General features: G+C 41.3%; 1 protein-coding gene across 1 annotated transcript in view; it reads right to left on the bottom strand.

Moving 5' to 3' along the window:
* Anxa3 (annexin A3) overlaps positions 1 to 15,234 on the bottom strand; it is a 64,368-nt gene that overhangs the window by 20,984 nt on the left and 28,150 nt on the right. The window contains exons 3-8 of the mRNA XM_008843692.2: positions 13,966 to 14,060; positions 10,950 to 11,063; positions 7,067 to 7,157; positions 3,906 to 3,985; positions 916 to 972; positions 475 to 568 (exon numbers count right to left, since the gene is read on the bottom strand). Coding sequence (XP_008841914.1) covers positions 475 to 568; positions 916 to 972; positions 3,906 to 3,985; positions 7,067 to 7,157; positions 10,950 to 11,063; positions 13,966 to 14,060 — 531 coding nt within the window. The remainder of the gene's footprint in view (positions 1 to 474; positions 569 to 915; positions 973 to 3,905; positions 3,986 to 7,066; positions 7,158 to 10,949; positions 11,064 to 13,965; positions 14,061 to 15,234) is intronic.

Genomic DNA, 15,234 nt, shown 5'->3' with positions numbered 1-15,234 from the left:
ATATAACTGAATTGGGTGGGGAGCAGTAAGTTTGGGGATCTAAATGCCATCAAATTGTATTATATAAAAATTGCAAAAATTCTATTAAAAAGGAATATATATATATGAAAAACTAAAACACTCCCCTGCAATGCTTGGCTTTCCCAGAAGGTGGCAAACTAGAGAGAGGTGGGGTGGAAACATGACCCAGCTCACCTCCCCACAGGGGCCTTTCTGCTTCCCTGCTGGATGACTTTTTTTTCTTCTCCACCCCGCTTTATTACTTGCTACTCACTGGGTAAACAACTCAGTATTTAGGGGAAAATGAAAGAATGTCAGTACTGCCTTGAGTCAAAGTATACCTTCTCCATTTGGTTTCCTGAAATGTTTATTCATACATTATGAACAGCTTATAATTTCATTTTCTAAAATCCTGCAGATTAATCCAAAGACATTTTCTAAAGCAACATAAAGCAAAAAAGGTTGTGATCATACTTAGTTTCAGTTGAGGAAAGCTCCTTAAACACAGGATCTCAGTGAATTTATCTTCATCTGTGCCCCATTTATTCTCACCAGCATTATAGAGAATCTATTGACAAGAAGGAGAAGTCTTACACGTCATCATGAACACAACTTTTTCTCTTTTTGAGGGGGCAGAATGAGAAGAGTGGGAGTTTTACCTGACTTTTGAGGCCAGTGAAACCATCTATTACCTATAACTCACTTTTAGCTGAAGATTGAATGCAGGAACTGGGGTGAGGGTGATCACCACCACCTTAGAAGGCAGAAGCTAGAGCTGAATGGATGCCTGTTCCCAGGCCTCTGCCTCAGACAGGACAGGAAAGGACAGTCCCAAGTAGTGCTATGTTTTGCAGAAATGCAGAGCCCATAAGGAGGAGGGGAGTCAAAGGAGATGCCTTCCTGGCTGTTACTAACCTGAGCGTCTTTTTTGGCCAGATGTTCATCCACTTTTAGACTTTCATCTCTTCTACCCTAAATAGGGATGATAAAAAAAAAAAAGATCAGTTGTCTAAGGACACAGTATTCCAACCAGCAGGCTATTCTGCTAGATTCTCTCCATGCAGGCCATGCAGCAGAGAAGAATCAGGCACCCAGGGCTCCAGTTCTGCCTCTGCCATCGACTAGTCACTCAGTGTAGCAAATCACATAATTAGGGACACTTTGACCTCCTCTGAAAACTCAAAGGTGTTAAAATGAAAAGAGAATCCATAGACTGAGAAAATAGTCATAAAGCATATCTGATAAAGGCCTTGTAAGCAAAATATATAAAGAACCATTGAGACTCAGTAGGAAGATAATAAACAACCCAATATTTCAAATGAGTAAAATATCTAAGGAAACATTTCATCAAAGAAGATGTAGAGATGGTAAGAAAGCAAATAGAAAGATGCTTAGCATCACATCATTGTGAACTATAAATTAAGATATGTCAAGATACTGACAACAGCAAATACGAGGATGTGAAACAATGGGAACTTAAGTTTCATTGCTGGTGGGAACGTAAAGTGGTACAGTCATTTTGGAAGACAGTCCAGCACTTTCTTACATTGTAAATATATTCTTATATAGTCTGATTCAGCAATTATGATCCTTGACATTTATCCGAGTTACAAACATGCCCCTAACTTGCACATAAATATTTAACAGAAGCTTTATTTATAATTGCCCAAACTTGAAAGAAACCAAGATGCCGTTCAACCGATAGTCTAGCCAACAGAATATTATTCAGTGAAAAAAGACATGTGCTGTCTAGCTGTGAAAAATATGGCAAAAGTCTTATAGGCATATATAATGTGTTACCTTTTGCTCGCACCCTCAATTGGGATACTCCAGTCTTGGGATGTTCTAAGTGTCTGATTTGATGATATTTTGCTATCTATTTGCTGTTTCTATCTGCTACTCACTATTTGTTTTTACTTTTGCTTTCCAGATAACTTAATCAACTCACTCATTCAAAACCAAGAGCACAGCTATCATAGATTATTCTCTGAACTATATAGAACAGCACATGGATACGTGTTGGAAGCCAGTCTGAAAAGGATGTACAGGGAATGATTTCAACTACAGAACGTTATACAAGAAGTTAAACTCGAAGCAGTAAAAGGATCCTATGGGATAGGAAGATGGAGGTGTAAGTTGGCTCGGTGGTTAAGAGTACTGACTGCTCTTGCAGAGGAGCTAGGTTTAATTCCCAGCACCCACATGGCAGCTAACAACCCTATGGAACTCCAGTTCTAAATGATCTGATGTCTTCTTCTGACCTCTGTAGGCACTGCACAACACAGGTGCACTTACACACGTGCAGGTAATACACTCATATGCATATAATAAAAATAATAAATAAAACATAGATTTGCTCTTCTCTTCAAACATCAGGCCCTTGTGTGTAGGTTTGGTTTTTGCCTCGCTTCTGTACTGCCAAACCCTGCTGTGGTTAATTTATCATCTTCTTTTCTTTTTCTGTGCATTCTGCTCCAATAATACAGATGTTGATTATCATCAGCCTTAAGCCACATAAGCATTAAGCCACAGCTCTCATGCGTTGATTCCTTTCTCTGTACTCAGAATCTCATTTATTCTCTTAATCCTCACAATACCTCAAGGGGTTAATGCTATCGGAACTGTAATTTCACCAATGTGAACGTGAATTCTTTAACTTTAAGCTTTATACTTGTTCAAATACAAAAAGCCATTAGGCAGCAGGGGAGCCTAGCTCTATTTGATCCTAAAACTGGCCCTGGAGCTCTAGCCTGCCTCCTATGGGCACAGAGCTCTTGTCACACACATGAATGCACAGTACTGCTGGAGACATGGTTGCCGCTATGCTTCATAAACTTGGGTTGGTGGGTTTGCCTTGCTAAGATTTGCAGCATTTAAAGCACTTGAAGTTATAATAAGAATAAATTATCTCCAAGTGTCATTATGCCTCATTTTTGACAAGTGCTGCTCCAACTGTCATGCCGAAGCACTTGAGATTTTTCTCATACCTTAAGAGCTGTATAAATCAGCTGAAAGAAGTCAGAAAGACAGGGCTTCAATCACTTCCTCTCTTAATCATACTGTGACTATATCTCATCCAAGGATGAGATTTTTTTGTACCATCTTTAAAAAAATTATTATTATTATTATTATTATTATTATTATTATATTATTTGTGTGTGTAAGCATGGAGCATGTGTAGAGGTCAGAGGACAACTTTGTGGAGTCATTTCTCTCCCTCCATCCTTACATGGGTTCCAGGGATTGAACTCAGGGGTTGCCAGTTTAGCCTCACCTGCTGAGGTGCCTTTACCTGCTGAGCCACCTGCCAGTCCACACCATCTTTATTATTGAAGTCATGAACCTTCTAAGTAAGCAAGTAGGGGTCTCATTTGGTCACATAATGATTAATTAATGGTTTAGCATCCTTTCCAAGGTGGCAAAGACAAAGGCCCAAGTTATCTTCTTTAAATCCTGAAACTGGTACTTGCTTCTGAATTTAATATCCATCTTTGAAAATAATTCTTCTGTCTCTACTTCCCATTAGTTTAAAGGAAATAAATATTCTTTGGAACCCAGAAGAAAATAAACATGTTCTAAATATGATGGAAATATGATGGAAGTGGACAATTATGGTTTACGCAGATGGCTCATCAGAATACTTTCAAACATACTGTGAAACCCAATCAAAGCACTTGTAATCCATAAATGGATCCAATTCAAACCTAATATTTTTGTTGTTACATCGCCAGGTATGCTTTTGTGGTCCTGATTTAATGTTTTATTGATGGTGGCACTATACATGTAATGTGAACAAATCATTTCATAGGAAAATGGAAATCTTACTATCTCCAGTTTTCTTCTAAAAACTGTTCCTGAGCAGGCAGTTTACTGGGGAGGGAAAGAATAAAAAAACAAAACCTTACATCTGCCAAAGTCAGCAGAGCTTTCCGGAAGTCACCAGATGTTTCAGAACTAATGTCATCTCCGAGACTCTTCTTGTATACTGAAATAAAATTAGAATGAAATTAGTCTTGAGAAACTAAAACTATTATAGAACAGAGAATAGTGTAAATGCCAACACTGGAATGAAACAAATATCTGATGAAATAAATCCTGCCTTTTTGTATACTTCCTGGTGCTCTGCTTTTGTGAGATGGAGACAGTGTCCTTGACATGATTTCTCTGCTCTGTGTGGTGGTAGAGTAGGAAGACGTGTGGTTTGGGATTGGGTCACGGCTCATTCATCTAAGAATGGCACTTTGGAACATAGGGTGGGCACCTGCTAGTTTGCCTTTTGGTTTCTATGCCCTTCTTTCATATTAACAGAACTCTAATCCTCAGGAAGATGTAATTCAAACAGTCTAAAGCTACATTCCCAGGTTTCCTCTAAGCTAGGTACAGTTCCATAACTAAGTTCTTCGAGATGAAATGTAGGTACACACATAGGATTTTGCTGGGAAATCTATTTAAAGGGATGGGCCATAACCAGCTGGGTCCTTTTCTTCCTTGATTCTACTGCCTTTATGTGGACTGGGCTCATGCAGTGGTCTCTGACTATGAAGGAAGGAACCTGCAGCAGTCTTAGAACTGCTCATCTCACAGCATCCACATATAATAAACTATGTAAACCATTGCTATTGTTATATGTTATTGAATCTAACCTTCATCTTAAGAAATAATTCTAATATTATTCAAAATAAGGAAGCCATCCCTAAAATACTATATTTGCTTAACTAATGCCAACTATGTGTTCACATATTTCAGTATACAGTACTTGTAGACCCTTTTGTATGGCAAGTGATAGACAACATCCACTTTTATTTTTATTATTGTGTGGTGTTGGGGATTGAACCCAGTCTTATGCATACTAGGCAAAAGGCTCTACCACTGAGTATCATTCCCTGTCCTCCCAGCAACTCAAAATCTTTTTCTGTTCCATCTGCGAAGTAGTGATTCCCTTGCAACTATCTACCTAGATGGAGGTGACACCAGGTGGAAATATGAATTCCATTTGCATCATTTTCAGTAACTGCATATAAACTACTCATATGAATGATCATCCTTAAATTAATAGAAAATGATTATAGAAAGTGATGAGATTATCTAATAGCAAAATTGCATTGAAATGGAAATTTCCTCAGCACAATTTTAGTAAGTCTCTTTCCAATGAAATCCATCATTTTTTCAAAGAAATTCATACAAATAAAGCCCACTATGAATATAAATTATCTTAATGATGAAATAGAAGGCATAGTAGTCATAATATTGTTGCATTCATCCTATACGCTAGTTAGAAAAGGAATTGTAATCTAAAAACTAGTCAAAGAATGAGGTTCATGTGTTTCAGGGTTTGGAAAAGTTATTTCATAATTTTAGAATTATCTAGATGAGACTCAATATTCCTATCACACAGTCTCCTCTGGCTTCCCTCTTTTCCACATATTTTGCATGAAATTAGACTATTAAAAATGAAAATTAAAAGGGCTGTGCTGATTAGTTTTTGTCAACTTGACACAAACCAGAGACACCTGGGAAGAAGGGCATCAACCGAGGCGTTGCCACCAACAGCATAAACTGAAATAAACTCTTTCCTTCCCAGGTTGCTTTGGGTCAGGTGTTTGTCACATCAATAGAAACCAAAGTAGAGCAAGGGTAGAAGGGAGGGAAGACATGATTACTGCATTGCACATGCACGTATGAAAATGTCCCAATGAAGCTCACCAATCTGTAGGACCAACAAGTATTAGCAATTACAATAAAAAGAAAATAGGCAAAAAATGCTTTCACTCCAATTGACAAGTACTTTATGCATTCTGGGGTATAACAGATTAGAAGAATGAGGATCACATTGTAAACATGGAGGAGCCGGGACTAGGACTTAAGAGTTCTTCATTCCTGATTCAGTGTTCTTGAAATTACAGCAACTTCAGAATTCTTGGAAAAGCCTAGTATTTTGCTATTTACGTAGATGATTGTGTTACTGTATAGTTGGGACACCCTGTCTCTTTTATGAAGACCGGGGTGATGGCCTGGACCCACATAAATGTCAGGAGGGTATAGCAGCACACCTGTAATTCCAGCACATGGGAGGTAGAGACAGGGGATCTGTGGTGTGAACTAGCTAGTTAGACTAGCCGAATCTGTGAGCTCTAGGTTCAAATGAGAAACCTTGTCTCAGATATAAGGAGGGAAATCATTGAGGAAATCATTTGACACACCACAGTGGACAATTTGTGGAGTCAGCTTTCTTCTCCACCATGTGGGTTCTGGGGATCAAATTCAGGTTGTCAGGCTTAGCAGCAAGTGCCTTTACCTGCTGAGCCTCTGTGCATCTCATCAACTGTCAGGCCTAATTTGCATCCTTTATAACAAAACTGCCATTGGAAGTACTGTCATTGTACATGTCTTGTAAGTCACTGACCTGGGAGGACTGTGAAAGCCCCAGATTTGTAGGCAGTTGGTGAAAGGCGTGTGTGGCTGGCAGCACCTGAGCTTGTGACTGAATCTGAAGTGTGGTGACTGAAGCTTCCCCTATGACATCACACCAACCCTGAGTAGAGTCTGAATTGCATTGTGGGTACTTCCAAATTATTTACACGACTAACAGATTTTTAGGTCTTCAGCCTATTATAATGAATCTACATGCTCAACATGCCCTCTGAACAGCTTATCTAATTTCCCCCTCCCCAAATCATTAGTCTTTGAGTGGTTTTTAATATATAATAAAACTATACAATGATTTGAGTCTCTTACATTGATGAAAATGGTTGATTCAATTAAATGATTGCTGAAGACAAAATCCACTGTCGCTGTAATGTTAGAAATGCAAAATCTTAATACCACTGTTAGGTGACAGTTCCTCACTCACTTCATATTCAAATTTTCTGTGAAAACCCACAGCCCATTTTAGAATGCATCTTCCTAGCTCTAACTCTTGCCTTTTCAAATGCTTATGAAGAGATTGGTGGGGTGCTGGGAGGAGCAATTTAGCGTTTTGTGTGTGTGTGTGTGTGTGTGTGTGTGTGTGTGTGTGTGTGTGTGTGTAGTGGTAAAGGCAGAAAAGGTGAGCAGAAATAAGGATCACCTGTGTAATAGGCCTGAGCAATCTCCTTCATCTGCCTGCTTGTCCTGGTTGTCAAAATTTCAATCAAGGCATCTTCATCTGTTCCAGTGCCCTAAAAGAGGAAAGGAAATCTAATTTTATAACACTTAAAATTTTAATTTCATGCCTTTCAATCTTAATATCTCATTTTATATAGATGAAAGAACAGTTTTGAGAAAATCAATATACGATCTCATATTGCTCTACAGTAGTTTTCTAATTTCAGAATAGTTTCCATGCATTTCAGAATTAAAATAACAAGTCATCTGGAGTAAACTGACATCAACATTTTTAAGAGAATGCCGTACTCTAGTGCAAAAATCAATCGAATAATCCTAGGAAGAAAGAGTATAAAGGAAAAAGCCAGAGCCATCAAGGATCAGAAGGGTTGTCTAATAGGTTATCCCACCAAGCAAACAGGGCACTCTGTCTAGAAACGGTTCTGCGGCTCTTCTGAATGAGTTCATCCTTGCACCTCTGTGCTAGGTGGGTCAACATGTCCCTTCTTCTCATACGTGGAGGTTTTCAAGTCTTCAGTAAATTGGTATCGTGGGCCTTGCTGGCTTAGAGCCCAGTTACCTCTAAGCCTCCTTTATATTCAGGTCACTGAATCACACTGTGAAGCTATTTGCACTAGAACTTGATCAAATAAAGGCAAGGAAACTTATAAACAATGTTTCAGTTCTGGCAGATTTCTGCCACTGAGTTTGTCCATATAACTAAATCCTGCCCAATGGGCTATATGCAGAAGAATCAGAGGCATGTACTAGGAGTGTCCTTGCAAAGAAGTTTATCCTTTGGGTGTTTGTTTTGTTTTTATTTATTTTTATATGTATGAGTATACTGCCTGCATGTATGTAAGTGCACCCATGTTGTGCAATGCCTGAGGAGGTCAGAAAAAGGGTGTTGGATCCTTTGGAACTGGAGTTACAGATGGTTGTTAGCCAGCATGTCAGTGTTGGGAACTGAACTCGGGTCCTCTGCAAGGGCAGCCAGTGCTCTTAACCACTTGAGGCATCTGTCAAGCCCCCTTTTGTTTTGTTTTGTAGCTGACTAAGGTTACCATCTTTAGCCAAGAAGTGGAAAACAGGGGCTGAATATGGAAACACCTCATCATCAAAGTGTCCCTCATAACGGTGATCCCACCATACTCGGTTCTGGACTGCACACTGTGGATGTCTTCTGAACCAAAGAAAATGTTTTCTTTTACTTGTTGGTGAATCTGATCATTAATAATTCACTTGCTAAGGCCTCCCCAGGAGGAAGTCATAGACACACACAGCTCAAGTTTCACTACAGGACTACCTGCTACAAAGAATGCTTATTGTTAAGTCTCCAACTACCACGCCTTTGGGTCAACCATGGAGTTTGCAATGAGGACCTGCTGTCTCCGGGTTGCTCTTGGCAGAGCAGGGTAGGGTACTGGAGCTGGACCATTTCTCCAATGAAGAACAGCTCCAGGCTCCATCACTCCCCACCATGCTTTCTCAGGACTGCACGGTTCACTGAGGCTCCTCCTCGGGGTCACACTGTCAGTGCAGGCTGAAGGCTTCTACACCTTCCCTGCTGTCTTCCTCTTTGTCCTTTACAAGCATTTCTCACAACAAACCTCCTGTGCATCTGCCTCCATCCCACCACCTGCTTCTCAGATGCCCACACCCTTCCAGAAGAAAGAAAAGAACTCTTGCCTGGACCGGAAGGCCGACTCTGGCCCATGCTCAGACCTGGATCTCTCTTTCCCTACGTACCTATAAGTCTGTTAAGCACCTACTACATTTCAGAACTTTGATCTAGAATCAGAAAATAGAGACTACAACTGTTAAGTTCCCCCAGCATGATGGAGATTCACATTTTAGTTACATGAAAAAAGTTAAAGAAACGTATCCCCCCTACCCCCAAACAAGATGACAGAATCCCATGTGGCAACGGACAAATTTTTAAAATCAGTTCTGCCTGTAAGTGGCCCTGAGGTAGTTTGTGAAAATGGTTCACTGTTCTTTAGCTTCAGAAAACCCCACAAAAATGCAAATCAAGAGGCTCAAACCCTCACTTTAAAGACTACCTGTGATACTGCCTAGGCCATCAGGATGTGTATATACCCACCAAGTATCTGAAAGATGTCACTTTATAGAAGTAACATGTAGTGGGCAAGCTGTGACTGCTTCTAATTTCAGTGCTTGGAAGCATAAGGCAGGAAGATTATGGGTTCAAGGCTACCTGAGCTATACAGTGAGACTATGTTTTAAAAAGTAATATGTATCATGTCATTGCTACAGTGGTGCAACTGAGGTAGGTATGTTCAGGTAGGAATAGTGCGGTGAGATGCGGGGTCAGTGGCCCAAGGGGAAAGCGGAATTTTTCTACACGAGTGCAGAGCACATAGCTGAGCTTAAGGTTTAGGTGTAGATTCTTTGGCTATTGACCATATTCAGGTGAATAAAGCACCCAAGATTCACCGTACTCTCACAGCTCAGGGGGTCAGGTTAACTCATACATGTGCTACCCCACATTGAGGATGAGCCTCACTGAAAAGGAACCAACTCTTCCTGAGCCAGAAGAGGAGGCTGAACAGAAGAAGTCGGTAGTCCAGAAGAAACCAAAACAGAAAGTTATAGCAGAGAAATAAAATCAACATAAAAGTAAATGCAAGTAAAAGTTTAAAAAGACAACAAAAGTAAAGCAGAGTAAATTAATGCAAAATGTCTTGAGGAGGAGGACTCTGGATGGAACGTTGTGAATAAGGACTCCAAAGGCGGAAGTTTATAATGTTCGAGAAGCAGAGAAGCAGCCAGAGAAGACATGTCATTGAACAAGAAACGGGAGGAGGTATGATGGTCAGTTTCATGTGTCAGCTTGGCCAGGATGCAGTCCCCAGTAATTCAGTCAATCACGAGTCTGAGCATTGCTGCAAAGATATTTTTGTGGATAGAAATTAAATCCATTATCAATTGATTTTTAAGTAAGATACACATTAGATATTCCACATTCAAGCTGGGTCTGATACAGTCTACTAAAAGGCTTTTAGAGCAGAGTCATGGCATATATGGAGAGGCTGTGTTGGTGAGCAACAGCTTCTGAGCTTGCTGGGACCTCTTGTCTTCCTTTCCTGACCACCTGACCTGTAAATTCTGAACTTGTCCTCCCAGGCTCACAAGGTACCCAGTTCCTTACGGTAAATCTCCTGGTAGATATGTTCTGCCTACTGGTTCTGTTTCTTTGAGGAATTCTAGCTGATACAGAATTTTTAAAATCATAGAGTCAGATGGGAGCCAGATTATGCTGGATGATGAAATCATGAAGAATCTGAATTTTAAGTGCTAATTGGATGGAGATTTAGGGAGTTAAATAACATAACCTCACTATAAAATATCTTTATAAAAGTAATTTTGGCCATGCCATGAAGAGCAGTTTTGAAATGGGCAGAAATAGAGACAAAGGGACCACCTAGGATACCGATACATTGCAACCAAGAGATGCTGGTGGCCATGGCCATGGATTTGAAGAGACCCACATGTGCACAAGTGGATTTTAGAGTAGAGCGAATGGACTGGTGAGAGTCTGGGAAAGCAAGGGCCAAAATTAACACAAGGTTTGGGGCTTAAGCAATGGGATGGATGATGACATTATTTAGAGGGAGGGAGGGAGGGAGGGAGAAAGGGAGAGAAATTCAGTAAAAAAAACAAAGAAAATGAGGATGCGGCAGCTCCAGGCTCCACAGATCGTCCAGAGCCATCCCACCCTGTAAAGAACACAAGCAAAATGGCATCCGAGCCCATCAGGTAAGTCTCAAGGGAGTGCTGCGAGGGTTCCCTGATTTTGATGACACAATCAAACCAGGGCAGAATCACCTGTGTAGGGCTCGTACCTTCATGGATTTCTTCAGCTGCTTTGCATCAAACACAGCTGGTGGAGTCACAAGAGCCACCATGACGTGCTCAAAGTGGCCAGAGAGATCACCCTTCAAGTCATCTTTCAGCTCCTAAAATAGAAGCCCAAGGAGGAAATTACGAAATGTTTCCTTTCCTAGAGCCACCTAGCCACCTAGGGGGACGCTGAACATACTATCAAAATCAGACAACAGCATACCCATCCACAGGTAATGCACAGCAATGCTGAAAGCCTCTCTAGAGACACACACCTTCACTTTACAATGGCTTCTAAGGCGTTACTGCTTCACAGAGCCTTTTTCAAAGCCTAGAGGAAGCTTTTGAAGTGGACCAAAGTTAGGAACTCTAGAGTAAAATGTCTCCCCTCTAATGACCCTGGTCATCATACACTGTATACGTACATTGAATCATCACATTGTACCTCACAAATATGCACAAGTGAAATAATAATTAACAAATACTAAATGGAATTAATGCATTTCCTAGGTCTTTGGTGCTCTCAGTGCTTGGGTTGGGGTGAGGGAGGAGCTTCACTGGAAGGTGCTCTGTTCCTGAATGCCTTGTATCTCAGAGGCCTCAGTGAGCTCCAAGAGAAAGGTGAAGAGAGGACAGTGGCTGGTCACTGGCCTCCAATGAGAGCATAGATCTGGGGGCGGGGCCTCAGAAGCAGGACTCTGGTAACAAGAGGGAGGGGAACTCTAAGTGTGGGAATGGCCGTGCGTTTCTTCCTAATGCTGTCCTTCAGCACTGTCATCACACATTACAAAAGAACAGCCCATCTCTCCTGCCTAAGGCAGGAAGCCCGATTTCTGTTTCTAATATTCAAAGGACTGATACTGAAGTTTACTTTTATCCCCAACACAGGGGCTGGCAGCCTCTGAGTCATCTATAAGGATACAGACCAACACCCCCACACAGTGGTATATAACAGGGTCATGGGATAGAGCCAAGTATGACCGGGTCTGTTTTATCTGCCACAGGGATTTTTCTTATCAAAATACTGAATTCTGATACCATTTATCTTCAGCCCAACTGCAAAGAAATCTTATTTCATATGCTCTTGCTCCATCTCACAATGAGAAATGGTTGTTACCCTTTACCTCAATTCTTCTCCATATTTTGGAGTGCTCTGAAAGGCCAATGGACTATCAATTTAACCTATATTTGAGTGTATTTTCCCCCCCAAATGCTTTGCAGTTCACTCAGCTCAGCACATGTTTAAGGACACTGTGTTGGCCATTTTTTGTCACCTTGACACAAACTAGAGTCATCTGGGAAGAGGGAACCTCAAATAAGAAACTTCCTACATCGGAATGGCCGGTGTCCATGTTTGTGAGGCATTTTCTTGATTGTTGAGTGATGTGGGAAGGCCCAGCCCACTGTGGGTGGAGCACCCTGGGGAACTGTGGTCCTGTGTATAAGAAAGAGGGTTGAGCACAGGCCAGAAGCCAGTAAGCAACCCTCCTCCACAGTCTCTGCTTCAGTTCCTACCTCCAGGTTCCTGCCTTGAATACCTGCCTGACTTCCCTCAAAAATGAACTGTGCCCTAGAAGTGTAAGATGAAATTAACCCTTTCCTTCCTAGGCTGTTTTTGGTCAGAATGTTCTATCACAGCAGCAGAAAGTAACTAATATAGGCACCTAGTCTATGCTAGACATTTAAAGATAGATAACTAAGCTAATATGGTGATGCTAGCTACTTGGAGACTGAGGTGGGAAGGTCATTTGAGTTAGCCTAGGAAGGAGTGAAACCTGTTTCAAAAGAAAATAAAAGCTCCAAGCTCTGCAGATGACAAATTTCTCCTCTACATCATCAGCTACACTTTCCTGTTATATTGGAGTTCTGTCTCCCACGTTCCCGCTGACTTCTGTGCAGAACCTTTGAGTATGCTCCACCCTTTGCCTGAAATGTGGAACCTGCCAGCACAAGTTAGTTTTATCTTCAACACCTTGCTAACAGTGCTCCACCACCCTGTCCAAAGGAGCCAGTCACCCTCCATCATGTCACCCCATTTTCATTTCTCATCACACTTACCAATTACTGGACTTATTTAATTATTAATTATGATTCTATTAGGATGATAGCTCTAGGCATAAGGGAGGAGCTTCCTTTCCTACCAGTGAATCTCAATGTCTCCAGTGTTCCCGGACAGAGAAGACTACCTAACAAATTAGGTGATGAACAAATAAACTGTGTAGTGATGACCAAATCTTACTTGTTCTTACGTACATGCTTTCTACTGCTTATTAGGTTTTCATATGCTGGATATACTGGGCCTATAATTACATAACTGCTTTAAAATTAGAAAATTAAAGATTATCTAAAGCATCCTTTGTCAGACGATTGGTAATACAATTCTTCCTTGTGTGGGCTAAACATACTGCATGATGTTTAGCTGCATCTTTTATTGAAGGCTAGAATCATTCCCCAACCCTAATCTGACTTCTGATCATCAAAATGTCTTCATTCGGGCTGGGGATGTGGCTCAGTTGGCAGTGCTTGCCTAGTATACGTGAAACCGTGAATTCAATCCCCTGCACTACATAACCTAGGCATAGTGGCTCATTGCTATAATCCCAGCACTTGGGAGTTGGAGGCGGGAGGATCAGAAGTTCAAGATTTCAGCTACATTACGAATTCAAGGCCAGTCTGGGCTACATGAGAACCTGTCTCAGAAAACCAACAACAAAACAAAATAAAACAAAACAAAAAACCAAGTCTCCCTCTATACCAAGTGTCCTATGGGGAATAAACTGACTGTTGGCTTGGAACCACGGTTCTAAGGCAATCTTCTTTATCCCACAGTAAAGAGACAGAAGCCTCAAAGCCTCTCAGGGAGTGAGAGGTAAAGGACCAAGAGTCCTGGTTCTTGACTGGATGCACAGGGCATCTTCTGCCGCACTTGGCTAGAAGCCAAATGGCATGATAACTCAGGAAGAACTGTGGCAGGGCAGTGATTATCTCTCCACGGCCTATTGTGATCATCAATTGTACCTGTTCATATGAAGCTTGATATTCCTTCGCAATCAACTGCCGTTGTGCATTTGACCTCTCTGCCAAAATGTTGATGAGGGTTTTCTCGTCAGTTCCTAAATGAAACCAAAGTTATTTTATTCACCATCAACTCAAAGATGCTCAATATCTGCCTTGAACAAAAGAACAGTGATTGGTGGTTTGAAACAAGCACAGTGAGGCATTTTAATTCTTAATTTCCAGATTCTTACCAGGTTAGAATCTGTTTATTTACATGGTTTGGGGAAAAGGAAGTTAACTTTATTCGGATAATTTTTGGAGAAGAAAAAGTAACCAAAACCACTGTCAGGCATTGTCTGCTCCAGTAGAAGGAAGGACCATAAAGAATCCTGTGCCTCACCCTTATGAGAGTCTGTAATTCTCTTCCCACATCTTGCCTCCCCACTTGACAGCAAATCTTTCCTCCAGAGAACAGGAACTAACATTTATTGAGGACCCACTGTGGAGAGCCACAGCCTCCGCCGCCATTACAAGATGGCGCCGGTATCCGGACCTTCTTAACAGTAAACATCCTGCTGCGCCCATAAGGGGCGTGCACAAGAGCCTGCTCTCCCTCGCCTCCTCCCGTGGCGTGATCTCCAGCAACCAATCCGCTTCTTATACGTCATAGATGGGACCTTTAGACTATATAAGCAACCGCTCTCCCGCTTCTCGGCATCTTCGGTCTTTAAGCTTCTAAGAGTGTAAGATGCGCATACAATAAACTGCTGCAGAAGGATCCTGACTTGTCCTCCCGCGTCGTTCTTGCCGGCGAGACGGAAAGCGGTCGGGGACAGGGCGTGGTGGCGCACACCTTTAATACCAGCACTTGGGAGTCAGAGGCAGGCAGATCTTTATGAGTTCGAGGCCAGCTTGGTCTACATTGTGAGTTCCAGGCCAGCTGGGGCTACAGGGAGACCTTGTCTCAAAAAGACAATGAAGAAAGAAAATTGGCAGCAATAGCCATCTACAATGTTCTGGGTGTTCTTATTTTGTATAATCCTAAAAACAATCTGGTATTACAATTATGCTAGTAAGAAAACCAGAATCATGAAATTTAAGTCTTTTTTCCAAGGTAAAATTGTACATGAACAAAGTTTGGGAATTAAATCTGGATCAGCTTTACTATTACATTCAATTCTTGTCCCTAACACAGTACACATTTTAGTACAGGAGAAACTTAACAGGTATTATCCAAATTAAAAGTAAAGAAAAAAAGAAATTGGCTCAGCAGTTAAGAGCATAGCTGGG

The sequence above is a fragment of the Nannospalax galili genome, unplaced genomic scaffold (assembly GCF_000622305.1).
Source record: "Nannospalax galili isolate Female #2095 unplaced genomic scaffold, S.galili_v1.0 scaffold440, whole genome shotgun sequence".
Classification (NCBI taxonomy): Eukaryota; Metazoa; Chordata; class Mammalia; order Rodentia; family Spalacidae; genus Nannospalax; species Nannospalax galili.
This window is presented reverse-complemented; position numbering and strand designations above follow the sequence as displayed.